The sequence below is a fragment of the Lithobates pipiens genome, unplaced genomic scaffold (assembly GCF_037356315.1).
Source record: "Lithobates pipiens isolate NorthernLeopardFrog02 unplaced genomic scaffold, aLitPip1_a1.2 Scaffold_10, whole genome shotgun sequence".
Classification (NCBI taxonomy): domain Eukaryota; kingdom Metazoa; phylum Chordata; class Amphibia; order Anura; family Ranidae; genus Lithobates; species Lithobates pipiens.
In genome coordinates, this window is record NW_027507686.1 from 4,847,246 (window position 1) to 4,873,860 (window position 26,615).

Sequence of the window (26,615 nt, forward strand, 5' to 3'; positions counted from 1 at the left end):
CATGCGCACGGGAGTCGACAAATGCGGCAGCTCCATTCTTGGAACTGCCGCGTTCAGTGCGCCTGCGTGCCGCTGTCTACGGTGCATGCGCCGTAGACAGCGGTGCCCGTTTTCGGGCAAATATCTCCTAAACCATATAGGTTTAGGAGATATTGCTTGGACCTACAGGTAAGCCTTAATCTAGGCCTTAATCTAGGCTTACCTGTAGGTCAAAGTGGTTTGTAAGGGTTTACAACCACTTTAATAAACCATGTTTTACTCTACTTTGATTGCCCCCCGTGCTTGTCTCATTCAAAGTCTCATGGGTTATTTTCCTTTTGTTGCATTTTAGGGTTGGAGGTATGTCATGGGTAGTATCAGACCTGTCTCTCTCTTTTTCCCCATTACTATGATGAACATGAATCTCCAATGACAATATAATAACGTGAACCCCGGTATCGTAAGCAATGCACCAAAGGGGGTTTATAGTAGACATTTATTTATTTATTACAGGTATTTATATAGTGCCAAAAATACAGAGCCCTTTACCACAGCCTGTATCCGCTTATGCATAGCTGACACGAACACAGCCCCCTCTGCTCTATGGGCAATTGGATGTAAATGGACCAGCTATCCATTTATACTGGACTAATCTCTAATCTGATCCAGCCAGGCAGGTGGAGGGGCATGGATCCCCTTCTGTTTGTGCCGGATCGGAGTTGGACCACTCGTGTGAAAAAGGGCCTTACACAGCCCTTTACATACTGTACATTCAGTCCCTGCCCTCAAGGAACTTACAATTTAACTGTGATCACAAGAAAAAGCTTGTAGCGCCGCTCAAAGCTGGAGGCTTGAATGTTTCCCTGCCAGTGATCAGAATATGGGGGCGGGTGTCTAAGTTCACCGATCCAGAAGTGTTGGTGTACCGTAGATGACACGCCGTTCAGACCAACCCAGTGCTTACGTGATGTATGGCTTAAATCAGCGCTTCTGCTGCCACTCCCACTGATGCATTTCACCTCGCCCACCAGGGCAAAACGCATCAGGGGCCAAGGCTGGACCTGCATTGGCTGAGGCTATACATCGCGTAAACACTGGGTTGATGTGAGTAGCGTCTCACTTACTGTACGCCAAAACTTACAATCTAAGGTACGCTAGGGAGGCCAGTTTAGAGAGGAGCCAGTTAACCTACCAACATATCTTTTATTATGATAAGAACACCTCTGTGACCAAGCCCCAGTGGGCGGGGTGAAATGCATTAGAGGGCGTGGCCGGCACAGCGCTAGCTGAGACCATACATCATGTATGTAAGTGGTTTTCATCTGTAGAACACCAAAACTTACAATCTAAGGTACGCTTCGGAGGCCAATTTAAATAGGAGCCAATTAACCTGCCAGCATTCCTTTATTATAGAGGGAACATACAAACTCCATGCGGATAGTAACGCAAGGCAGGAGTGTTAACTACTAAGTAGACATGGGCGCCCTCAATAAATTTGTTTCGTTCTGTTCCGTTTCGATTCGTATTAAAATTAATTCGTACTTCGTATTTTGTGTCCGAAATTCCGTTCTGTTTTGTACGAAATACGAATTGTCGTTAGGTTCATTAACGTGTACGAACGTTCTTTACGATGAATTTAAAGGCAAAAATATACCTCAATATGACAGTCGATGCTGATGGAAGTTTGGTTTTTGTCCGAAATACGAAATTCCGTTGAAGAATTTGCTATCCGAAATACGAAGTTTCATTAGATGAGAAAGAGAGAAGCGGATTGTCTGCCCTACACTGCTGGTCCAGTTTGTGCCTGCTCCTCCTGGGGCTGCTTATTATGAGGGGCTCCCACCATCCCTGTGCTATGCTGATTTCTTCCAGGTGCTGTACCTCTGCTGTGCATATTATGAGGGGCTCAGCAGAGGTACAGCCCCAGGAGGAAGTCAGCATAGCACAGGGATGGTGGGAGCCCCTCATAATAAGCAGCCCCAGGAGGAAGTCAGCATAGCACAGGGATGGTGGGAGCCCCTCATAATAAGCAGCCCCAGGAGGAAGTCAGCATAGCACAGGGATGGTGGGAGCCCCTCATAATAAGCAGCCCCAGGAGGAAGTCAGCACAGCACAGGGATGGTGGGAGCCCCTAATAATATGCACAGCAGAGGTACAGCCCCAGGAGGAAGTCAGCACTGCACAGGGATGGTGGGAGCCCCTCATAATAAGCAGCCCCAGGAGGAAGTCAGCACAGCACAGGGATGGTGGGAGCCCCTCATAATGAGCACAGCAGAGGTACAGCCCCAGGAGGAAGTCAGCATAGCACAGGGATGGTGGGAGCCCCTCATAATAAGCACAATCAATTCGACGACAACTGATCCGAAATTCGTAAACAAAAGTTCATATTCCGTACAGAATTCGGACGCACGGCAATTCGTATTTCGGATCCTCCCACACGTACGAATTTTGCCATTGTGCTAAAAGCTCTGAGGACAGAGGCTTGAAGTCACCAAGTCCACCCCTTAATGGAAATGGTATCCCCTGATGGCAGTGGCCTCTTTCAGCAGAATGACTGTAACTGGACAGTGAAAGGAGGAGCAACACGCAGGTGAGCTCATCTCTCTGTCACTCTGCTCTCCTTGTGCTCCTTCTCTCTACCACACTGCAAAAAATGGTGCAAGAATGGTTTGAGGAACACTAATGCCGCGTACGCGCGGTCGGAATTTCCGACTACAAATGTTGGATGTGAGCTTGTTGTCAGGAATGCCGACTGTGTGTAGGCTCCATCGGACATTTTTTGTCGGAATTTCCGACAAACAAAATTTGAGAGCTCGAGCCTTGAGCCAACATCCGTCGGAAATAAATCCAGGATTTTGTTGTCGGGAATGTCCGATCGTCTTACACGGCATATGAGTCGGAGGCATTGACTTGACCTCCAAATTCTCCAGATCCCAATCCAATTGAGCATCTGTAGGGATGTGCTGGAAAAAACAAGTCCGATCCATGGAGGCCCCACCTTACAGGACTTAAAGGATCTGCTATGGACAGCTTGGTGCCAGAAACCACAGCAAACCTTCAGGGATCTAGTGGTGTCCATGCCTCGATGGATCAGGGCTGTCTTGGTGACAAAAGGGGGACCAACTCAATATCAATGTGAGTTTTTATAAAGTTATGGCTGAGCAGTGTATGCTTTCACAACACCGGGTGAACATGTTGCGGCATGCGTTGCTTGGCTGCTTTCACAGAGGAGCCACCATCTCACCAGATGTGATTTCTCCAGAAGCAGAAGATTGAGGTCAGCCTCCCGCGGGATGGGGCACTCTAAAACTTATTGATGAATCGAAAACAACATACAGCTACTTGCTACGTCATGAAAATCCGCCGATGCCGCCAAAAGACATTTGTATGCAAATAATACAAAGCGGAGCATCTGCAGAACTCAGACAAGTCCCGGGAGACCGAAACGTGACCCTTGTAAAATTACTTGACATGACTCGCATTAATGATTCTGCAGAGATAAGAGCCAAAACTATGATAAAAGCCCTTCAAAAAAAGTCTGAGAACTGCACAGCAAACACAACGCAGGGGGGCTGCAGAGGATATATATTTCTACAAGGAACAAGCAACATACAGGATATACAATGTAACACTGACATATAATCATACACATGGGTTGGACTTGATGGACTTGTGTCTTTTTTCAACCTCACCTACAATGTAACTATGTAACTTTACTGTGTTAGGAATACATGAGGAGATACGACCTGGATAGGATACAAAGATTGCGGCTGGATGTGCGTCTTTACGGGGGGGCTCCAAAGAACAGTGGGACCGGATATAACCCCATGGTTGGGGCAGGTAAATACCATATTTATCGGCGTAAAACACGCGCCAGCGTATAACACGCACCCCAAGTTTAGGAGGGAATTTTGTGGGAAAAACTTTTAGGAGGGAAATTTAAGGAAAAAAAACTTACATTTAAATGCCCATCAATGCAGCCTTATCAGTGTCCATCTGAAGCCTCGTCATTTGCAGCCTCGTCATGCAGCCTGTCCTCATTGCAGCCTCGTCATGCAGCCTGTCCTCATTGCAGCTTAGTCATGCAGCCTGTCCTCATTGCAGCCTCGTCATGCAGCCTGTCCTCATTGCAGCCTTGTCATTGCAGCCTGCCTCATTGCAGCCTTGTCATGCAACCTGTCCTCATTGCAGCCTTGTCATGCAGCCTGCCTCATTGCAGCCTTGTCATGCAACCTGTCCTCATTGCAGCCTTGTCATGCAGCCTGCCTCATTGCAGCCTTGTCATGCAGCCTGTCCTCATTGCAGCCTTGTCATGCAACCTGTCCTCATTGCAGCCTTGTCATGCAGCCTGTCCTCATTGCAGCCTCGTCATGCAGCCTGTCCTCATTGCAGCCTTGTCATTGCAGCCTGCCTCATTGCAGCCTTGTCATGCAACCTGTCCTCATTGCAGCCTTGTCATGCAGCCTGTCCTCATTGCAGCCTTGTCATGCAGCCTTAGTGCCTTGTCCGCTTATTTTTTGAAAAATGGCGCCGCCGAGATGTCATGTGTATCTCGGCGGCGCCCGGAAGTTCTTGGCGGCTTTCGGCCGCTCTAGGACCTTCACGGCAGCTTTCGGCCCTTCTCGGCGGCTTTCAGTCAATCTCGGACCTCGTCGGCTTTCGGCCACTCTCGGACCTCGGTGGCTTTCGGCCGCTCTCGGAAGATCCGAGAGTGGCCGAAAGCACCCGAGAAGGTCCGAGAGCGGCCGAAAGCCGCCGAGGTCCGAGATCGACTGAAAGCCGCCGAGAAGGGCCGAAGGCGGCTGAAAGCCACGAGAAGGTCTCTGGGCGGCTTAAAGCCGCCCAGAGCCCCAAAAAATTGTGCGGAAATTGCGGAGTATCGGCGTATAACACGCACACGCGATTTTCCCCGATTTTGATTGAAAACGGTATACAGTTTTTAGGCCCTCTTATGTGACCCATGTTTAAAGCTAAACACACAAATGAAATACATATATGGGAGCTCTGTTGAAATTCAGAACTCTGACTTTTACCCCCCAAAATTCTGACTTTGAAACTCAAAAATCTGATTACCAAATTTTAGGACGGCCCAAGGGCTCCTCTCTGTAAGGCTGCTTTCACACTGGGGCGAGAGCAGCGTCGGCGGTAAAGCGCCGCTATTTTTAGCGGCGCTTTACCGTCGTTTTAGCGGCGGTGTGCGGGCGCTAGCGGGGTGGTTTTAACCCCCGCTAGCGGCCGAAAAGGGGTTAAACCCGCCCGCAAAGCGCCGCTGCAGCGGCGCTTTGCCGGCGGTATTGCCGCGGTGTCCCATTGATTTCAATGGGTAGCAGCGGTATAGGAGCGGTGAATACACCGCTCCTTCACCGCTGCAAAGATGCGGCTGGCAGGACTTTTTTCACCGTCCTGCCAGCGCATCGCTCCAGTGTGAAAGCCCTCCGGCTTTCACACTGGAGTTAAAGGGGCCGGTTTTTTTCAGGCGTTACACAGGCGCTATTTATAGCGCTGTAACGCCTGAATACCGCCCCAGTGTGAAAGCAGCCTAAGAGAAGCCATTCTGTTTGATGAAATATTGTTCACGGGAATGAAGCCTTCCAGTCCAATAGATGCCAATACCTTTATTAAGGTGGGGGGTGGGGTGGGGGGGTCAGATGGGACCTTATTTACGTACGTTTTTCCTCGTAGACAGTAGGATGGATTACCACCCGAAAATAACTTCCTCCACCATAAATAACCTCAAGTTCTGCTTAACTCACTCACCATTGTCTATCGCTAGGATCAGGGCCGTGTACGTGTTGTTGCGAACAAACGAAGACTCCCGGTCGAGGGGTGCTGTGGTGTTGACTGTTCCGTTCAGCGAGTTAATGGAGAGCCAGCCAGCATCGTCCTTCAGCACCGAGAACCTGCAAATAAAAGACCAGGTAGGTTCAGACATAGGATGTTCAACAACGTACATAGGAGCTACAAACTTCTACAGCCGACACCACTCTGTATATACCACAAAGTAATGAAGTACAATACCTCAAGGCGAATTTTGGCTACTAGATGGTGTTGAGGAACGTGACTATTTTCCTATGATAGTCAGCACCATCTAGTTCAACCTTTCCAACACAGAAGAACCCTTAAGGAACTGGGCGGCACAGTGGTGTAGTGGGCGGCACAGTGGTGTAGTGGCCGGCACAGTGGCACAGTGGTGTAGTGGGTGGCACAGTGGTGTAGTGGGTGGCACAGTGGTGTAGTGGGTGGCACAGTGGTGTAGTGGTTAGCACTCTCACCTAGCAGTAAGAAGGGTCGCTGGTTCGAATCCCAACTACGACACTACCTGCCTGGAGTTTGCATGTTCTCCCCTTTGCCTGTGTGGGTTTCCTCTGGGTACTCCAGTCCTATGATAGTCAGCACCATCTAGTTCAACCTTTCCAACACAGAGGAACCCTTAAGGAACTGGGCGGCACAGTTTCATAGTTTCATAGTTAGTAAGGTTGAATAAAGACACCAGTCCATCCAGTTCAACCTGAGTGAGTGTCTATCCCTATCCCTGTACATTACACACTCACATTGGTCCCTACCCTCAAGGAGCCCACAATCTAAGGTCCCCATTCATATACTAGGGCCAATTTTTGGACAGAAGCCAATTAGCCTACCTGCATGTCTTTGGAGTGTGGGAGGAAACCGGAGTACCCGGAGGAAACCCACGCAGGCACAGGGAGAACATGCAAACTCCAGGCAGGTAGTGTCGTGGTTGGGATTTGAACCAACGACCCTTTTTACTGCTAGGTGAGAGTGCTAACCACTACACCACTGTGCTGCCACACAGTGGTGTAGTGGGCGGCACAGTGGTGTAGTGGGCGGCACAGTGGTGTAGTGGGCGGCACAATGGTGTAGTGGTTAGCACTCTCACCTAGCAGTAAGAAGGGTTGCTGGTTCGAATCCCAACCACGACACTACCTGCCTGGAGTTTGCATGTTCTCCCCTTTGGCTGTGCGGGTTTCCTCCAGGTACTCCAGTTTCCTCCCACAATCCAAAGACATGCAGGTAGGTTAATTGGCTTCCATCCCAAATTGTCCCCTAGTATATGAATGGGGACCTTGGATTGTGGGCTCCTTGAGAGTAGGGACCAACATGTGAGTGTGTAATGTACAGGGATAGGGAGAATTGTAGACACCCATTCAGGTTGAACTGGATGGATTCAACCTTACTAGCTATGAAACTTAAAATAACTTTCCAGTCTTAGAGAAAAATACTACATCTACCACTCATGATACATCGTGATAGTCATTGGGAAGAAGGTTCCTTACACTTGTGGCCACCCTTCTAGATGGGTAAAAAGGATTATTGGTGTCAGTGGGAACTTATCTAAGAGGTAGAAATTGCTCAAGGAACCCACGGCAACCTCTGGAGGAACCCTAGGATCCCATGGAACCCTGGTTGAGAAACCCTTAGTTTAATGCTAGGAAAACAGTTGTATTGCGGTGGATACATTCTACAAATGTGCATCTTAACCAATGGAAAAAGAGGACACGCACTTTGACACAATAATGGAAACCCCCCGATGAAGTCAGAACAAAAGAATTCAATAAGAAAATCCATGAGATATTCCTGTCTCCATTCTTGTAATAAATGAAAAATATTAGGACAGCTATCAAACAATTCATCTTCGTTGGGTAGAATTGTTTGATAGCTGTCCTAATATTTTTCATTTATTACAAGGATGGAGACAGGAATATCTCATGGATTTTCTTATTGAATTCTTTTGTTCTGACTTCATCGGGGGTTTCCTTTATTGTGTCAAAGTGCGTGTCCTCTTTTTTCCTGAAGCATCAGACCTAAGTTTAGAATTGGAAGCTTGTTCTTTCAGGCTTTTAATGTTTATCCATTCTGGCAATGGCAACATTTTTTTTTTTTGCACACCATATCGCCTCGGGAAAAGGTACGCAGACCTTCTCTATAAGTTTTGTCACCAATGCTGATACATGAGAAATGTTGTATGCCTCGTACGCATAGACATGTGTGATTCGTGACGTTCCGAACTGAAATCTGGACAAATTGTAATTTTTCCGAATTGAAATAGAAGAATTTAAACGAATCCGAAATAACGTAAAAAAAAGATAAAAATTACGGACGAAACTCGAATTCGATTTGTTTTCAAATACTTTTCTAATTCGAATAGCTTTCGAATTTCCAAAGAGAAAATGGAATAGAAAAAAAGAATAAAAAAGAATATAACGGAAAATAAAATATAATATAATAGAGTAAAATGGAAAATAAAAGAACAGAACACACTAGAATATAATAGAAACAAAAAGAATAGAGTAGAATGACATAGAAAAAAATATAACCATCTTCAGAAATTCGAATTTCAAATAGAATACATTTGAATTAGAATACATAAGAATAGAGTAGAATAATAAAAAAAAAAAAACACAGAATAGACTATAATAGAATAGAAAAGAATTTAAAAAAAAATAGAAAGAATATTACCATTTTCCTAAATTCAAATAGAATCAATTTGAATTTGAATAGAATAGAAAAGCATAGATTAGAATAGAATAGAAAATAACAGTATAGTATAGAAAAAAAAAACAACAGAATAGAATAAAAAAAGAATATAACCATCTTCTGAAATTCGAATATAATAAACTTGAATAGAAAATAAAATAATATAATAGAAAAAAATTGAATAGAATAAACAAATTGAAAAAGAATACAGTTTAAATATATATATATATACTAAAATAGAAAGAATATAACCATTTTCCAAAATTAAAATCCAATAAATTTGAATAGAATAGATTAGAATAGGAAGATGGTTATATTCATTCTATTCTATTCTGTTCTATCTCACTCTATTCTTTTCTATTCTATTAGAATTTTGGAAAATGGTTATATTATTTGTATTCTATTCTATTATTGTTTTAATTCTATTATTTTCTATTTGAATTTTAGAAAATGGTTAAATTCTATTTAATTCTATTTTTTTTTATTCTTTTTTTTTATTCTATGCCTTTCTATTCTATTCCTTTCTATTCTGTTCTTATATTTTCTAATCAATTTTTTTTCCAATTTTACTCTATTATATTCTATTCTTTTATTTTCTGTTAGATTCTTTTAAATTATATTTTATTATTTTTCTAGTCTGTTACTTTATCTTCTATTCTATTTTATTCTCTTTGGAAAATTATTTGAAAACTTTTTGAAATTCGAAAACTATCTGAAATTGATTTGAAATTTTTTCGAATTGATCCAAATTTGAATATTCAAATACAAACAAAACATTTCCAGAAATTCAAATTAAACAGATTAAACAAATGTAACCAAACAAATTTATGTAAATAACGAATCTAAACAAAACGTAAATAATTATTTTTCGTTCTTCACATGTCTACTTATGCACATGACTTGAGTTTGTGTATTATGTGTACAGTGGAACCTTGTATTACGAGCATAATCCGTTCCAGGAGAATGCTTGTAATCCAAAGCACTCGCATATCAAAGCGAGTTTCCCCATAGAAGTCAATGGAAACAAAGATAATTCGTTCCGCATTGACTTCTATTGTACGCAGTACTGCATGTGGCCAGAGGTGGGGGGGGGCGCTGGAGAGACTTGGAAATACTTGAAGACCGTTTGGAGCCGCTCGGATGCACTGGGAAAGGCTCGGAAACACTTGAGATCGGAGTGTTTCCAAGTGCATCCAAGCGGCTCCGAGTGTCACCGGCTCCCCCCTCACCTCTGGCCAAATGCGGTGCTGCACACCGCAGAGGCTTGAATCCTGCTCGTTTTGCGACACAACACTTGCAAACTGAGTCACAATTAAAAAATAAAAAATAGCTCGTATTGCAAAACGCTCGTTAACCGCGTTACTGGCAATCCAAGGTATTACTGTACTTTGTTCCAGATGTTGAAAAGCCAATAAAACTGTTTAAAAAAAAAAAATTCTTCCCGAAGGTGAACTTACACTTTAGGCCCCCGATGAAGGGTGTGGTGTTAGCTTTCCTCCTGAAACGCGTTGATGATTGTACTCATAAGTATTTTGAATAAACCAAACTCCGGGCAAAAAAAATTTGGGTGTGGCTCTTCAATCTCTAGTTCAGAATTAGGCAAAGTAGGCGGGGATTCTCGATAGCGGGAGCACCAAGAAATGCGTCCACTCTTCCCCGCGCTCTCCCACCACTCTTCCCCGCGCTCTCCCACCACTCTTCCCCGCGCTCTCCCACCACTCTTCCCCGCGCTCTCCCACCACTCTTCCCCGCGCTCTCCCACCACTCTTCCCCGCGCTCTCCCACCACTCTTCCCCGCGCTCTCCCACCACTCTTCCCCGCGCTCTCCCACCACTCTTCCCCACGCTCTCCCACCACTCTTCCCACCACTCTTCCCCACGCTCTCCCACCACTCTTCCCCGCGCTCTCCCACCACTCTTCCCCACGCTCTCCCACCACTCTTCCCCACGCTCTCCCACCACTCTTCCCCGCGCTCTCCCACCACTCTTCCCCGCGCTTTCCCACCACTCTTCCCCGCGCTTTCCCACCACTCTTCCCCGCGCTTTCCCACCACTCTTCCCCGCGCTCTCCCACCACTCTTCCCCGCGCTCTCCCACCACTCTTCCCCACGCTCTCCCACCACTCTTCCCCGCGCTCTCCCACCACTCTTCCCCGCGCTTTCCCACCACTCTTCCCCGCGCTCTCCCACCACTCTTCCCCGCGCTCTCCCACCACTCTTCCCCGCGCTCTCCCACCACTCTTCCCCACGCTCTCCCACCACTCTTCCCCACGCTCTCCCACCACTCTTCCCCGCGCTCTCCCACCACTCTTCCCCGCGCTTTCCCACCACTCTTCCCCGCGCTCTCCCACCACTCTTCCCCGCGCTCTACCACCACTCTTCCCACCACTCTTCCCCACGCTCTCCCACCACTCTTCCCCGCGCTCTCCCACCACTCTTCCCCACGCTCTCCCACCACTCTTCCCCACGCTCTCCCACCACTCTTCCCCGCGCTCTCCCACCACTCTTCCCCGCGCTTTCCCACCACTCTTCCCCGCGCTCTCCCACCACTCAACCTCAGAGCTTGTAAAAAACGGCGGGATACTTCGGGTATTTCTGCTCAGACTAAGTAGACAAGGCCTGAGTGAGGACGGGGGAGGGGAAGGGTTCATAGCCCAGAGGGAGTTCTAACTTTCTGAAAGTGAAAACACTCGGCTTATTTACAATTATAGAGACACAAAAAAAAGGTCACACTTCCTTTGCACTAACGAGGACCCCCCCCCCCCATTCCAGATAAAAATCATTGAAAAAAAAAAAACTGCATGGGTCCCCCCCCCCCCTCCAGTCCATTACCAGGCCCTTTGGGTCTAGTATGACTATTACACCTACGACGAGGGACCTATGTGCCCTCCGCGGTCTTCAGCCATTTATCAATCACCGTCCGATCCATAGCGCTATAGACGGTGACATTGAGCCGGGTCTGCGAAGACTCTGAATCCTACTTAGGTGAACAAAGAGCGCGTTATTATGTAGTAAAAAAAAACGTTCGCTGGAGGCGATGATTGTACTATAAAACCACGGGGCGCCTGTCCTAGTGAAGACCAATATCACAAGGTAACCTTTTTGGATGAATACATTAGTAAGTAATTCTATCACTCCATAAATCAGTCTACTCAATACTTACAGGAAGAAAATGGCAGAGGAAGCCACGGGGAACAGAATATAATGGAGGAGAACTTTCCGAGGAACAAGATGTCCATATTTTTATATGGACTTGTCGTGTGTAGAAGAATATTAGCAGCAAATTAAATAATTAAAGCCAAGGCCTGGGATGGTTAAGTATTAAAGAAGCAGTAAGTTGACCCACATTTTTGTAGGATGTTACCCTACTGTGTTCTATAATCATCGATGAGAGTATTTCTTGGTGGAAACTTGACCAATGCAAAACCCAGATCTTCTGGGGAGGCATCCATATTCTGTGGCCCAACTGGTGAAGGAGCAGTCCCAACATCCAGGTTCCTGCTTTGCAAAGCAAATCGAATGCAGCTTTTCTGAAATGTTATCGAGATTCCACTCTACCCAGGTCACGATCATCTCTACCGGTATCAGTGGACTGAACTTAGAGGTTCCAACCTGTCCCTTGACGCTGTAGTATTAAAGAAGCAGTAGGTTGATCCGCGTTTTTTAAGATGTTACCCTACTGTATTCTTCTATAATCATCGATGAGAGCATTTTCTGGTGGAAAGTTGACCGCTATACAAAATCCAGATCTTCTGGGAGGCATTCATATTCTGTGGCCCAATGGGAGGAGAAGCAGTCCCAACATCCAGGTTCCTGCTTTGCAAAGCAAATCAATTGCAGCTTTGCTGAAATGTTATAGAACATTTCTTGGTGGAAACTTGACCGCCACAAAACCCAGATCTTCTGAGAGGAATCCATATTCTGTGGCCCAACTGGTAAAGGAGCAGTCCCAACATCCAGGTTCCTGCTTTGCAAAGCAAATCGAATGCAGCTTTTCTGAAATGTTATCGAGATTCCACTCTACCCAGGTCACGATCATCTCTACCGGTATCAGTGGACTGAACTTGCGGGTTTACAACCTGTCCCTTGATGCTGTAGTATTAAAGAAGCAGTAGGTTGATCCACGTTTTTTAAGATGTTACCCTACTGTGTTCTTCTATAATCATCAATGAGAGCATTTCTTGGTGGATACCTGACCGCCACAAAACCCAGATCTTCTGGGAGGAATCCATATTCTGTGGCCCAATTGGAGAAGGAGCAGTCCCAACATCCAGGTTCCTGCTTTGCAAAGCAAATCTAATGCAGCTTTTCTGAAATGTTATAGAACATTTCTTGGTGGAAACTTTGGTGGAAAGATTCCACTCTACCCAGGTCACGGTCATCTCTACCGGTATCAGTGGACTGAACTTGCGGGTTTACAACCTGTCCCTTGATGCTGTAGTATTAAAGAAGCAGTAGGTTGATCCACGGTTTTTAAGATGTTACCCTACTGTATTCTTCTATAATCATCGATTAGAGAATATCTCTTGCCTACTGAGACAGGGCCTTGACTGGATATCCAAAAAATCTAGGTATACTAATTATAGAATGAGAATACCCTTGTCTCCCCACTCACCCTCCCTGCTGTGTTGAACTCTAATTTGAGAATTCTACCAGCTCACCTTCGATCCAATATTTTGATCAGAGACACTGTTGTAGCCCAGAGAGAGGTGCGGAGACTACTAAGGCTACCCTCAACCTTTTCTCTGTACCTACCCATTCATAGAAACCCCATGTTTCCTCTGGCTAATGATTACAAGGCCTTTGCTCAATGGAGGAATTGTGGCCTTCTGGGAGGAATCCATATTCTGTGGCCCAACTGGTGAAGGAGCAGTCCCAACATCCAGGTCCCTGCTTTGCAAAGCAAATCAAATGCAGCTTTTCTGAATTGTTATAGAGATTCCACTCTACCCAGGTCATGATCATCTCTACCGGTATCAGTAGACTGAACTTGCGGGTTTACAACCTGTCCCTTGATGCTGTATTATTAAAGAAGCAGTAGGTTGATCCGCGTTTTTTAAGATGTTACCCTACTGTATTGTTCTATAATAATCGATGAGAGCATTTTCTGGTGGAAACTTGACCACTACAAAACCCAGATCTTCTGGGAGGCATCCATATTCTGTGGCCCAACTGGAGAAGGAGCAGTCCCAACATCCAGGTTCCTGCTTTGCAAAGCAAATCGAATGCAGCTTTTCTGAAATGTTATAGAACATTTCTTGGTGGAAACTTTGGTGGAAAGATTCCACTCTACCCAGGTCACGATCATCTCTACCGGTATCAGTGGACTGAACTTGCGGGTTTACAACCTGTCCCTTGATGCTGTAGTATTAAAGAAGCAGTAGGTTGATCCATGTTTTTTAAGATGTTACCCTACTGTATTCTTCTATAATCATCGATGAGAGCATTTCTTGGTGTGAACTTGACTGCTACAAAATCCAGATCTTCTGGGAGGCATTCATATTCTGTGGCCCAACTGGAGAAGGAGCAGTCCCAACATCCAGGTTCCTGCTTTGCAAAGCAAATCGAATGCAGCTTTGCTGAAATGTTATAGAGATTCTTCCACTTTACCCAGGTCACGATCATCTCTACCTGTCTCAGTAGACGGAACTTGCAGGTTTACAACCTGTCCCTTGATGCTGTAGTATTAAAGAAGCAGTAGGTTGATCCACATTTTTTAAGATGTTACCCTACTGTATTGTCCTAGAATCATCGATGAGAGCATTTTCTGGTGGATACTTGACCACTATAAAATCCAGATCTTCTGGGAGGCATCCATATTCTATGGCCCAACTGGAGAAGGAGCAGTCCCAACATCCAGGTTCCTGCTTTGCAGGTTCCAACATGTCCCTTGATGTTGTACACAAGACTTATCCTGTCATGGAGTCAATCAAGAAACTGGAACACTGTCTATCAAATACTTACTGTAATTTTCCTTTCATGATAAACTCCACAGAAGCATGGGAACCTTACCAGTGTCATAAATAAGCTGGCCATGGAACACCTAGTTTCGATAGTATAAAAGTAAGTATATTCTTAAATGGTGGATGGTCCTTTTTCTGATAAAATTGGTCTCCGCGGCCAATTCGCCGCAAGATCACTTTTATCGGTAGCGGGAGAGGCCCCGCCCCCCCCTGCGGACACGCTCTGGTCATCTTGTTCCTCTACCACGTCCCTCACACTTCCATCTCATAGGCTATCTTGCCACCATCAAAGACAACCACCGCCACAGCTAACAAGGGTGACCCCTTACCCTTGAGAGCCCCTCCACACTCTCTGAGCACGCTGAATCCCATCCTGCAACCCCCCAGGGACCATAAATCAATCCCCACCGCAGACAAGTGAACCCCGTTCCTCCTGAGTGAGGGAAAAATGACCCCCCCCCCCCCCGCGCTCCATAACATTGGATGACGGAACCGTTGCTGTCCAGTTAGGCTGCAGAATATGGATTCCTTCCAGAAATTCTGAACCCCTCAAATGTAAAAAGTTAAATAAATAAGAAAAAATAAATGAAAACCGCCCCGTCCCGCTGAGCTCACGCGCAGAAGTGAATGCATATATAAGTCACGTTCACATGTGAAAACGGTGTTGAATGAATGAATGATTTGTATAGCGCTACAACTGCAAACTGAATCCCCTCAAGGCGCTTGATCCGTCCTGTGCTTCCTGTTCCTTAGAAGAGGTGAGTCTTGAGTTTTTTTCTGAAGGCTCGATGGTTTTCTTTCATGCAGATGTTGGTGGGTAGAGCATTCCATAGCCGTGGTCCTTGGACTGCGAATCTTCGTTCTCCTTTTGTTTTGTAGCGGGATTTGTTCAAACCACACATGTGAGGTATTGACATGATCCTTAGAGTGAGAGCAATAATTCTAGCATTAGACCTCCTCTGTAACTCAAAACGGATAACCTGTAGACATTTTTAAACGTCGCCTCTGGAGATTTTTAAGGGTTAAAGTTTGTTGCCATTCCACGAGCGGGCGCAATTTTGAAGCAGGCAATATAGCGGGAGGTGAGCGGGGACAGGAGAGAGAAGACTGAGCAGCAGAGGATCAGCAGAGTTGGGGGACTGGAACAAGAGAAACTAGCAGTTCTTAGATGTGGTGTGCAGCATAGGGGCAATAAAGCGGGAGGTGAGTGGGGACCGGAGAGAGAAGACTGAGCACTAGAGCTGGGGGACTGGAACAGGGGAAACTAGCAGTTGTTAGATGTGATGTGCAGTGTTGGGGCAATAAAGCCAGAGGTGAGTGGGGACAGGAGAGAGAAGACTGAGCAGTAGAGGATCAGCAGAGCTGGGGGACTGGAAAAGGAGAAACTAACAGTTGTTAGATGTGGTGTGCAGCATTGGGGCAATATAGCGGGAGGCGAGCGGGGACCGGAGAGAGAAGACTGAGCAGCAGAGGATCAGCAGAGCTGGGGGACTGGAACAAGGGAAACTAGCAGTTGTTAGATGTGCTGTGCAGCATTGGGGCAATAAAGCGGGAGGTGAGTGGGGATAGGAGAGAGAAGACTGAGCACTAGAGCTGGGGGACTGGAACAGGAGAAACTAGCAGTTGTAAGATGTGGTGTGCAGCGTTGGGGCAATAAAGCCGGAGGTGAGTGGGGACAGGAGAGAGAAGACTGAGCAGCAGAGGATCAGAAGAGCTGGGGGACTGGAAAAAGGGAAAGCTAGCAGTTGTTAGATGTGGTGTGCAGCATTGGGGCAATATATAGCGGGAGGTGAGCAGGGACAGGAATGAGAAGACTGAGCAGCAGAGGATCAGCAGAGCTGGGGGTCTGGTAAAGGGGAAACTAGCAATATCACACGTGGGGTGCAGCGTTGAGTCAATATAGCGTGAGGTGAGTGGGGACTGGAGAGAGAGAGGAGGATCAGCCAACCAGAGGATCAGCAGAGCTGGGGGTTACCCCTGAGTGGGGGATCAGCAAAGCTGGGGGTTCTACTGAGCAGGGGATCTACTGAACAAGGGTACTAGTAAGCCGGGGGTTCTGTTGGGCCCCTTTAAAAATATTAGAAAATCAGCACACAGGACTTTTGCCAAGCTTCACTGAAGCATCAAATACGCTTTAAAAAAGCATGTTGAAGCTGCAGGCGCTTTAACGCGTGTTATATACGAAGCAAGTGTAAACGAGCCCTAAATCAGACACGTAAGATAATAACAACTTGCTACACGGAACGTGGGGGGTCAGCTCACCCTGTGCTGAGCCACTGCCCCCTTTGCAAAGCATTGCCGGCAAGCGAAGACAATTGTAAAGATTTGAGTCCTATTATTGACACTGTAAGTCTTTGGTGACCCCGGTGGCCCTACAGTGCCAAAATCCTTCTGCAGCTTACCGTCACAGATTATGCCGCAACTCAGTACAATCATCGTTATTGATTTATACAATTATCCGTCTGCTGGAAAATGCAAGCAAAGCATATTCTCTGGCTGCGCCGTAATCCTAAAAATGAACCTTTTGCGATGAAAGTCTGGCCATCGGCAAATTCCTCAGCAAAGACGCCCGGCGTAATTGAATGAAAAGAGGAGACGGATCAGCTTGTAAATGGAAATGAGACAGTTTGTATGAGATTCAGAAATGTGCTCTGCGCGCCACGGCCATAAGTTTAGGGGGGAAAAAAAAACAGACTGGTGGAAGCGATGCCAAAAAAAAATAAAATAATAATTCACGCCTCCATATTTTCTAAGCGGGGACGCTGCCAGGGACGGCCCAGATAGAGCCATGGACTTGGCTGTAACGCCAGGATGACAAAAGGAGGGAGGAGGAAAAAAAGACAGCAAAATGAAACATATTGGACACGATGAGTTCACCGCAAACAGGGTGAATAGATGCCAAAATAGGGGTGAAGATACCAGGCACAGGCCAATTTCATTTATTTATTATATGTCTTTGTATTATTATTTTATTATTATTATATTTATTATGTGTTTTTATTATATTATTATTATTACTAGCATTGTTACTATAATATTTATTACATGTCCTTTTTTAATATTATTATTATTATTATATTAATTTATTATATGTTTTTATTATTATATTAATATATTTATTTATTATATGTCTTTGCATTATTATTTTATTATTATTATTATTATATGTATTATATGTATTATGTGTGTTTATTATATTATTATTACTAGCATTGTTACTATAATATTTATTATGTCTTTGTATTATTTTATTATTATTATTATATTTATTATGTTTTTTTTAATTCTATTATTATTGCTGGCATTGTTACTATAATATTTATTATATGTCCTTTTTTAATATTATTATTATATTAATTTATTATATGTTTTTATTGTTATATTAATATTTATTTATTATATGTCTTTGTATTATTATTTTATTATTATTATTATTATATTTATTATGTGTTTTTATTTTATTATTATTACTAGCATTGTTACTATAATATTTATTATATGTCCTTTTTTTATATTAATTTATTATATGTTTTTATTATTATATTAATATATTTATATATTTTATGTCTTTTCATTGTATTATTATTATTTTTTTTTTCATTTTATTATATGTTTTTATTATTACAATTATTTTTAATACTATGAAATGTATTTATTATAATAATAACAATTAATAGTTGTTATGATTTATTATACAGTGCCTTTTTATTACTATGTTAATATATTTATTTATTATATGTCTTTTCATTGTATTATTATTATTATTATTTTCATTTTATTATATCTTTTTATTATTACATTTATTTTTAATACTATGAAATGTATTTATTATAATAACAATAATTAATAGTTGTTATGATTTATTATACAGTGCCTTTAAAAAAGTATTCACACCCCTTGAAATTTTCCAGATTTTGTCATGTTAAAACCAAAAAAAGTAATTTTATTCTATTTAATTGTAATTGTATTTTATTGGGATTTTATGTGATAGACCAACACAAAGTGGCACATAAAAGTGGAAGGAAAAGGATACATGGTTTTCAATTTTTATTGTCCACCTGTGTGTTATTTAATCTCAGTATAAATACAGCTGTTCTGTGAAGCCCTCAGAGGTTTGTTAGAGAACCTCAGTGAACAAACATCATCATGAATTGCATTGGGCAGCACAGTGGTGTAGTGGTTAGCACTCTCGCCTAGCAGTAAAAAGGGTTGCTGGTTTGAATCCCAACCATGACACTACCTGCCTGGAGTTCTCCCTGTGCCTGCGTGGGTTTCCTCCGGGTACTCCGGTTTCCTCCCACACTCCAAAGACATGCAGGTAGGTTAATTGGCTTCTGTCCAAAATTGGCCCCTAGTATATAAATGGGGACCTTGGATTGTGGGCTCCTTGAGGGTAGGGACTGATGTGAGTGTGCAATGTACAGGGATAGGGACAATTGTCTTTATTCAACCTTACTAACTATGAAACTATGAAGGCCAAGGAACACACCAGACAGGTCAGGGAAAAAGTTGTGGAGAAGTATAAAGCAGGGTTGGGTTCTAAAAAAAATATCCCAAGCTTTGGACATCTAACAGAGCTGGAAAGAGTATGTCACAACTGCAAACCTACCAAGACATGGCCATCCACCTAAACTGACCGGGCCGGGCAAGGAGAGCATTCATCAGAGAAGAGCCAAGAGGTCCATGGTAACTCTGGAGGAGCTGCAGAGATCCACAGCTCAGGGGGGAGAATCTGTCCACAGGACAACTATTAGTCGTCTCTCCACAAATCTGCCCTTTATGGAAGAGTGACAAGAAGAAAGACATTGGAGGAAGAAAGTCATAAGAAGTCCTGTTTGTAGTTTGTGAGAAGCCATGTGGGGGAGGGGGCAGCAAACATGTGGAAGAAGGTGATCTGGTCAGATGAGACCAAAATTCAACATTAAGGCCTAAAAGCAAAACGCTATGTGTGGGGGAAACTAACACCGCCCATCCCCCTGAACACACCATCTTCCAGACTTCTCCGAGCAGTAGTTGAGTGTACCTCTGGTTTTCTCCAGACTTCTGTGGACAGTATTTGGGTGTAGGTGGGTCCCACAGGTTTCCAGGTGGCTCTCCTGGACATCTTCCGATGTGGAAGGGAAGTAAGCATGATGTGTCTTTCATCTGCTGCATTAAGTTTCCTTGGTTGACCACTGCGCCTACGCTCCTCAATGTTACCCAACCACTGCGCCTACGCTCCTCAGCGTTACCCAACCACTGCATCTACGCTCCTCGGCGTTACCCAACCATTGCATCTACACTCCTCAGCGTTACCCAACCACTGCATCTACACTCCTCAGCACTACCCAACCACTGCATCTACGCTCCTCAGCGTTACCCAACCACTGCATCTACACTCCTTAGCGTTACCCAACCACTGCATCTACACTCCTCAGCGTTACCCAACCACTGCATCTACACTCCTCAGCGTTGCCCAACCACTGCATCTACGCTCTTCAGCATTACCCAACCATTGCATCTACACTCCTCAGCGCTACCCAACCATTGCATCTACACTCCTCAGCGTTACCCAACCACTGCATCTACGCTCTTCAGCATTACCCAACCATTGCATCTACACTCCTCAGCGCTACCCAACCATTGCATCTACGCTCTTCAGCATTACCCAATCACTGCATCTACACTCCTCAGCGTTACCCAACCACTGCATCTACGCTCCTCAGCACTTACCAACCACTGCATCTACGCTCTTCAGCATTACCCAACCACTGCATCTACACTCCTCAGCGTTACCCAACCATTGCATCTATGCTCCTCAGTGCTACCCAACCACTGCGTCAACGCTCCTCAGCGCTACCCAACCACTGCATCTACGCTCCTCAGCGTTACCCAACCACTGCGCCTACGCTCCTCAGCGTTACCCATCCATTGCATCTACGCTCCTCAGCGTTACCCAACCACTGCATCTGCGTTCTTCAGCGCTACCCAACCACTGCGTCAACGCTCCTCAGAGGTACCCAATCATTGCATCTATGCTCCTCAGCATTACCCAACCATTGCATCTACACTCCTCAGCGTTACTCAACCACTGCGTCAATGCTCCTAAGTGTTACCCAACCAGTGCATCTGTGCTTCTCAGCGTTACCCGACCACTGTGTCTACCTTTCCCAGCATTACCCAGCCACTGCATCTACGTTCTTCAATGTTCCCCGACCACTGTGTCTATGCTCCATAACATTGCCCGTTTTATTGTGCTTCTTCAATGGAGCTTGGATAACACATCTTGAAACACTAGCCTGCTGTGAAGTCTTTGCCTGGGAGAGACCTTGCTGATGCAGTATAACTACCTTGTGTCTCGTTGCTGTGCTCAGTCTTGCCATGGTGTATGACCTGTGACATGAAACTCTCTTCCACAACCTCACCTTAGTAGCAGAGTTTGGATATTCCTCACCCGGTTTTAAGCCTCCTATGCAGCTGATTCTGTTTTGTGTTTTCAGCCCACATATGAAATTGATGATCATTAGCACATGCTTGGTATAACTAGTTTATCATACACCTGACTCTAATCCTACAAAATCCCTGACTTTGTGCGAGTGTATAAAGTGTGCGAGTGTAAGAATGGATGCTGGTTTGAAGCCAAAAGGTCAATCACACCAAATATTGATTTGATTTTGATTTTTCTCACTTTGGATTTTGTAAATTGATAGAAAAAAAAAAAAATCTATTCAAATATTTATTTCGGAAAGCATCTGTACTTTACAGCATTTCTTCACACCTGCCTAAAACTTTTACACAGTACCGTATTTCACACCAAAGCCTTGCAAACGCTACAAATCCAAAACCATACAGGAGGAACAATTTGCATGTCAACTTTTCAGAGACAATAATCCCACTTTGTCTGTTTTATACTCAAAGAGTAAGATTATCTTTTTTTTTTCTTTTATGGGGTTGGCGAACGCATCTTGTCTTCAAGGGATCCTAAAACAATGCTCAATTGTTCGCTCGAGACCCATCCTCCAACAAAACCCACGTCAATTTAGCCGCAACGATTGTAAACATTCTGTCGCCCTCTCTCCGTCAAAATCTGATTTTGTCATTTGCGAAATGTAGAAAATGTATTAGCTTATGCCAAAAAGATACATTTTTATTCTGTCTTTTTTTTTTTTTTTTGTTTCCCGCGCCGCGGTGTCATTGTTTGTTACTGTGACATGTTGACTGTTTCGGAAAATGTGGCAAATTTATTTCTCAAGAGAATGGCATTCAATTTCCATTCATTCTGCTAACTTGTCTAAATGAATCCTCCATTTCCTCCTTCCCGCGTTGGATAAACGGGGAATGTATGCCGGGCGCTTTGTAACGGGAGGAAATGAAGGGTTAAATGCCAAGGCTGATATATCCGGTCTTTGGCTTTTTTTATTTTTTATTTTTTGTATTTTTTTTAAGCCTTTAGGCAGTTTGGTATGATGGGAAAATATAATGGAAATCTAAAGGGGGATTGGCTGTCTGTTTGTTTGCTCTTGGAAACATTCATATGGGAATATAATAGTCCTGTAAATGGAAAACAAATGACTTGTGTATAGAATTTGGGCTGTTCTTCCTTATATTTTATGGAAGCAGAATGATTCTCAACAGAGGGGTAACTCGAACCTTCAGGGCCCTGGTGCAAGAAACCATGAAAGGCCCCCCAAACCCTGGCCGGTGCCCTTTCCACCAGTGGCGGCTGGTGGAAATTTTTTTTGGGGGGTTGCAGGAAAACAGTATGCCACTCCCCCTATTGGTCGGTCGGTAGCACTTACCCCATCACTGGTGGCTTCCTGTACTCCACGGGCCATTGTAGTGGCTGCTTCCATTTCCTCCCTTCTCCTCGGCGTCCAATCAGGAATCTTCTGTTGTCAGCCAATCAGAAAACAGGTCTCACACCCGGTTCTGATTGGCCAGAATGAGGCACTGTTGGGCATGGATAGGTGGCACTGATTGGCACCGATGGGGCTGCACAGATGATCAGTGCCCTGATTATCTGTGTACATGCCCCCTGTAAAACTGGCCGGTTACCAGCTCTGTTTTCCTCATGCTGTGATATGGACTCAGCTTGGACACAGCTGATCACATGATAAAGGGCCGCTGTAATTGGTCCTTTACCCTGGTCTGTGTCCAAAGGACGCAGTGATCACAGAGCGCATGCATGCCCCAAGGGGGCACATAATTACATAGTTACATAGTAGGTGAGGTTGAAAAAAGACACAAGTCCATCAAGTCCAACCCATGTGAGTGATTATATGTCAGTATTACATTGTATATCCTGTATGCAGGGCCATCTTTAAGGCGGGGCAAAAGGGGCAGCTGCCCTGGGCCCTGTCATTGTTGTGGGGCCCAAAGCAGCTGCCTCATACTTGCCAACTATCCCAGTTTAAATTCCCTCATCCCTTGAAGTTTTAGTCCCTTCCTGTGTCCTGATATCTCAGTGTGAAGTGCTGCTACTAAAGCTGCCCAGCTCTGCCCTATTGTTGTGTACAGATGACTCACCTGCAGACCCTGTGTTTACATGTAAATAACCGGCATTCATATGTAAATAGCAGCAACATGCATATGTAAATAGCTGAGGCCAGGGACATTGATATGTAAATAAAGGTGGCATTCATATATATATATATATATATATATATATATATATATATATATATACCATGCCCCCCTGCAGTGAGGAGATGATAGGCTGTAACCTCTTGCAACCAATCAGTGAGCAGTGTTACTGTACACTAATCTCTAGCAACCAATCAACAAGCAGAAATCATGTAGTGTAACATCTAGCGACTAATCAGTGATCTGTAATGTGTCCTGTAACCTCTAGCAACCAGTCAGTAAGGGATAATGATACACTGTAACCTCTGGCAACCAATCTCAATCGCTGCCTGATCTGATACAGTAAACTGATTTTAAGTCTAGCTGATATTTATTGTATGTCTCAGAGAAGGTGGAGAGCGAAATTGCATGGGGGAGGGGGGCCCCCAAGAAAATTTTTGCCCTGGGTCCAATCAATTTTAAAGATGGCCCTGCCTGTATGTTGTGGTCGTTCAGGTGATTGTCTAATTGTTTTTTTTTTTAACTACTTGGCACCCGTTCTATAGCCGAAAGACGGCTGCAGTGCGGGCCTTAATTGGCGTCCCTGGACATCCTCCCGAGCCAGCGCGCTCTGTGATCACCAAGTCTATGAGACTCGGCTGATCACCGATTGGAGTAAGGGGTCGATCCCGGCCCCTTACCACTTGATCAGCTGTCAGCCAATGACGGCTGATAAGGTGATCTAAACAAAAGCTCGGTAATCAGTATATCACTGTGAGCATGAGGGGGAAAAAAGCCCATCACCGGCTTCTGTCAGAGGGACATCGGTCCCTCCTTCAGAAAGCCGCAGCTGTGCCCACCAGTGTCACCTGGCAGTGCCCACTGTGCCACCTACCAGTACCCACAGTACCACCTACCAGTGCCCACAGTGCCACCTACCAGTGCCCACCAGTGCTGCCAATCAATACCCATCACTGTCTAATAATCAGTGCCACAGATCGGTGCTGCACATCAGTATCTCCTACCAGTGCCCACTGTGCCAACTACCAGTTCCACCTACCAGTACCCACAGTACTACCTACCAGTACCCGCAGTGCCACCTACCAGTGCCACCTACCAGTACCCACAGTGCCACCTACCAGTACCCACAGTACCACCTACCAGTGCCCACAGTGCCACCTACCAGTGCCCACCAGTGCTACCAATCAATACCCATCACTGTCTAATAATCAGTGCCACAGATCAGTGCTGCACATCAGTGTCACCTACCAGTGCTCATTAGTGCCACCTATCAGTGCCACCCATCAGGGCCAACCATCAGTGCCCAGTTCCAACCATCACTGTCTCCTCTCAGTGTCACCTATCAGTGCTGCCTCATCAGCTCACATTGGTGAAGGAGAAAAATTACCTGTTTTCAAAATTTTATAACAAACTATGAAGTTTATTTTTTATTTTTTGTTCCCTTTTTGTTTTATTTAGCAAAAAATAAAAAAAACCCAGCAGCAATTAAATACCACCAAAAGAAAGCTCTATCTGCGTGAAAAAAAATGATAACAATTTCATTTGGGTAAACTGTAGCATGACCGCGCAATTGTCATTCAAATAGTGACAGCGCCAAAAGCTGAAAATTGTTCTGGGCAGGAAGGGGGTTTAAGCCCTTGTACACACGGTCGGACATTCCGATGGACAATGTCCGATCGGACTGTGTTGTCGGATAATCCGACAGTGTGTGGGCTCCATCGGACTGTTTCCGTCGGAGTATCCGACGAACCAAGTTTTCCAGCTGGGCTATAACATTTTCCCGACAACATGATCCGATCGGACTTTGTCCGATCGTTTGTATAGAATTCCGATCGGACAAAGTGCCACGCATGCTCAGATCAAATTCCTAGACCAAAGCTATTGGCTACTAGCCTGAACGTAGTCCCGTCCTAATGAAATAACGTCATCACGTTACGTACGATCGGATTTTCCGACAACTTTGTCCAACCGTGTGTATGCAACAGTTTTGGACAAAATCCGTCGGACAAAATCCAACAGATTTGGTTGTCGGAATGTCCGACCGTGTGAACAATGGCTAAGTGCCCGGTAAGCAAGTGGTTAAATCACTGATGCTCCCCCCCCCCCCCCCCCCCACTAAGACCACCGTCTCTGGAAGGGAATTCCACATCCTTACCGCTCATACACGGAGGGGCGTGGCTCAGGGGGGCATCCACGGACGCCTTTCCGAAAGCAACAGAGCGACGCTGTAGCCACCTCTCGGCCACAGCACGGTAATGAAGTGGCTAAAAATGACGTCGTTTACATCCAGGAAAATGCTTATCGCTTCTGGTTTCCTGTACCATAGAGACCTCCGGGACCTTCTGGTCCTTAACTATCTCTATGGTCAGCCAGGTCCCCCCTCCCCCGCCCTCGGTGAGTCCGGAAAAGCCCGGGAAGGTGGCGGGAGGAGCTGGGAACGCTTTTACAAAAAAAAAAAAAGAGAATCTCCGACTGCAAACAAAGATGAACATCCTTGGGTGGCAAGGGGTTAGAGCAGAACTTCACCCTAAACAGGATGTTCTGCCCTATGCCCTCCTCCCCTCCCCCCTTCCTCCTTTGGAACTTTTATAATGACGCGGGTGGGAAGCAGGTAGCTGGTTTTGGCCGGTAGCCCCTCCCACATCCGGTCAGATCGCCTAAAAGTTACATTTTAAATGACATTAAATTATTTATATTATTTGTTACATTATGTTAAAGCTTATATTAGATGCGAGTGATTGTTGTTTTTTTTTTTTGTTTTTTTTTATACTTGTTGTTGTTATTATGAGGAATCATCAACAAATGATTCGCAATCTGTAGCGTTATCTTTATAGGTTATTAAGGACGGGAGAATATACAATAAAAGGGCCATTTCCATTTCCAGACATGACAAAAATCGGTAATAAAATTTCCCTTCGGTTCGTATTTTACAAGACTTTATTATTTTTTACTGCCCTATAAACAAAAAATGTGTCATTCCGCCATGTTTTATTTATTTATTTTTTTTATTTTTTTTTTTTTTTTGGCTTATGTCGATTTCCGCTCATCGGCCTTTCAGAAGAGTTTATTTTCTTGTCTCCGGGGCTCCTTTCCTTGTTAAATTCAGCCCGCCGCTAATTATGAGTGATAAAATCTGGAGGTGATATTAAAATCTGCCCTCGCTGTCACCATTTTGTGTTATCTCGCCTTCCTTGTCTTTATATAGACACATTGTAAATTTGAGGTAATTATATTGTACGCGGGAAAAAAAAAAAAAAAAGTGACGGCAAGAATTGCAGAACGCTAATTAACCGTTCTTAAATTTAAATATATTCTGAGCGATGCTCGTTTACCGCCTGGAACGGATTACAAAAGAACAATGGAGGCTGAAAAAGTGAAAGAAAACGGATTTTCGTTGGCGGTAAAACTGAAATAGAAATAATTTGAGCCCAGGTTCACGAAGGCGACATTTCCCCACTTTGATGACTGCGAGTTTTCAAACAGGGTTCCTCCAGAGGTTGTAGGGGTTCCTTGAGCCATGGGCAATTTTCTGCCTCTCAGATAAGTTCCCAATGAGATCATTGACCTTTTTAGCTACGTTATATTGTCAAAAGTATTGGGACACCTGCCTTTACACGCAC

At 44.7% G+C, this 26,615-nt stretch overlaps 1 protein-coding gene across 1 annotated transcript in view; it reads right to left on the minus strand.

Annotated features, from left to right (window-relative positions):
- The window catches only part of CDH13 (cadherin 13), a 566,033-nt gene that overhangs the window by 58,998 nt on the left and 480,420 nt on the right, over window positions 1-26,615 (minus strand). The window contains exon 8 of the mRNA XM_077451210.1: window positions 5,737-5,879. Coding sequence (XP_077307336.1) covers window positions 5,737-5,879 — 143 coding nt within the window. The remainder of the gene's footprint in view (window positions 1-5,736; window positions 5,880-26,615) is intronic.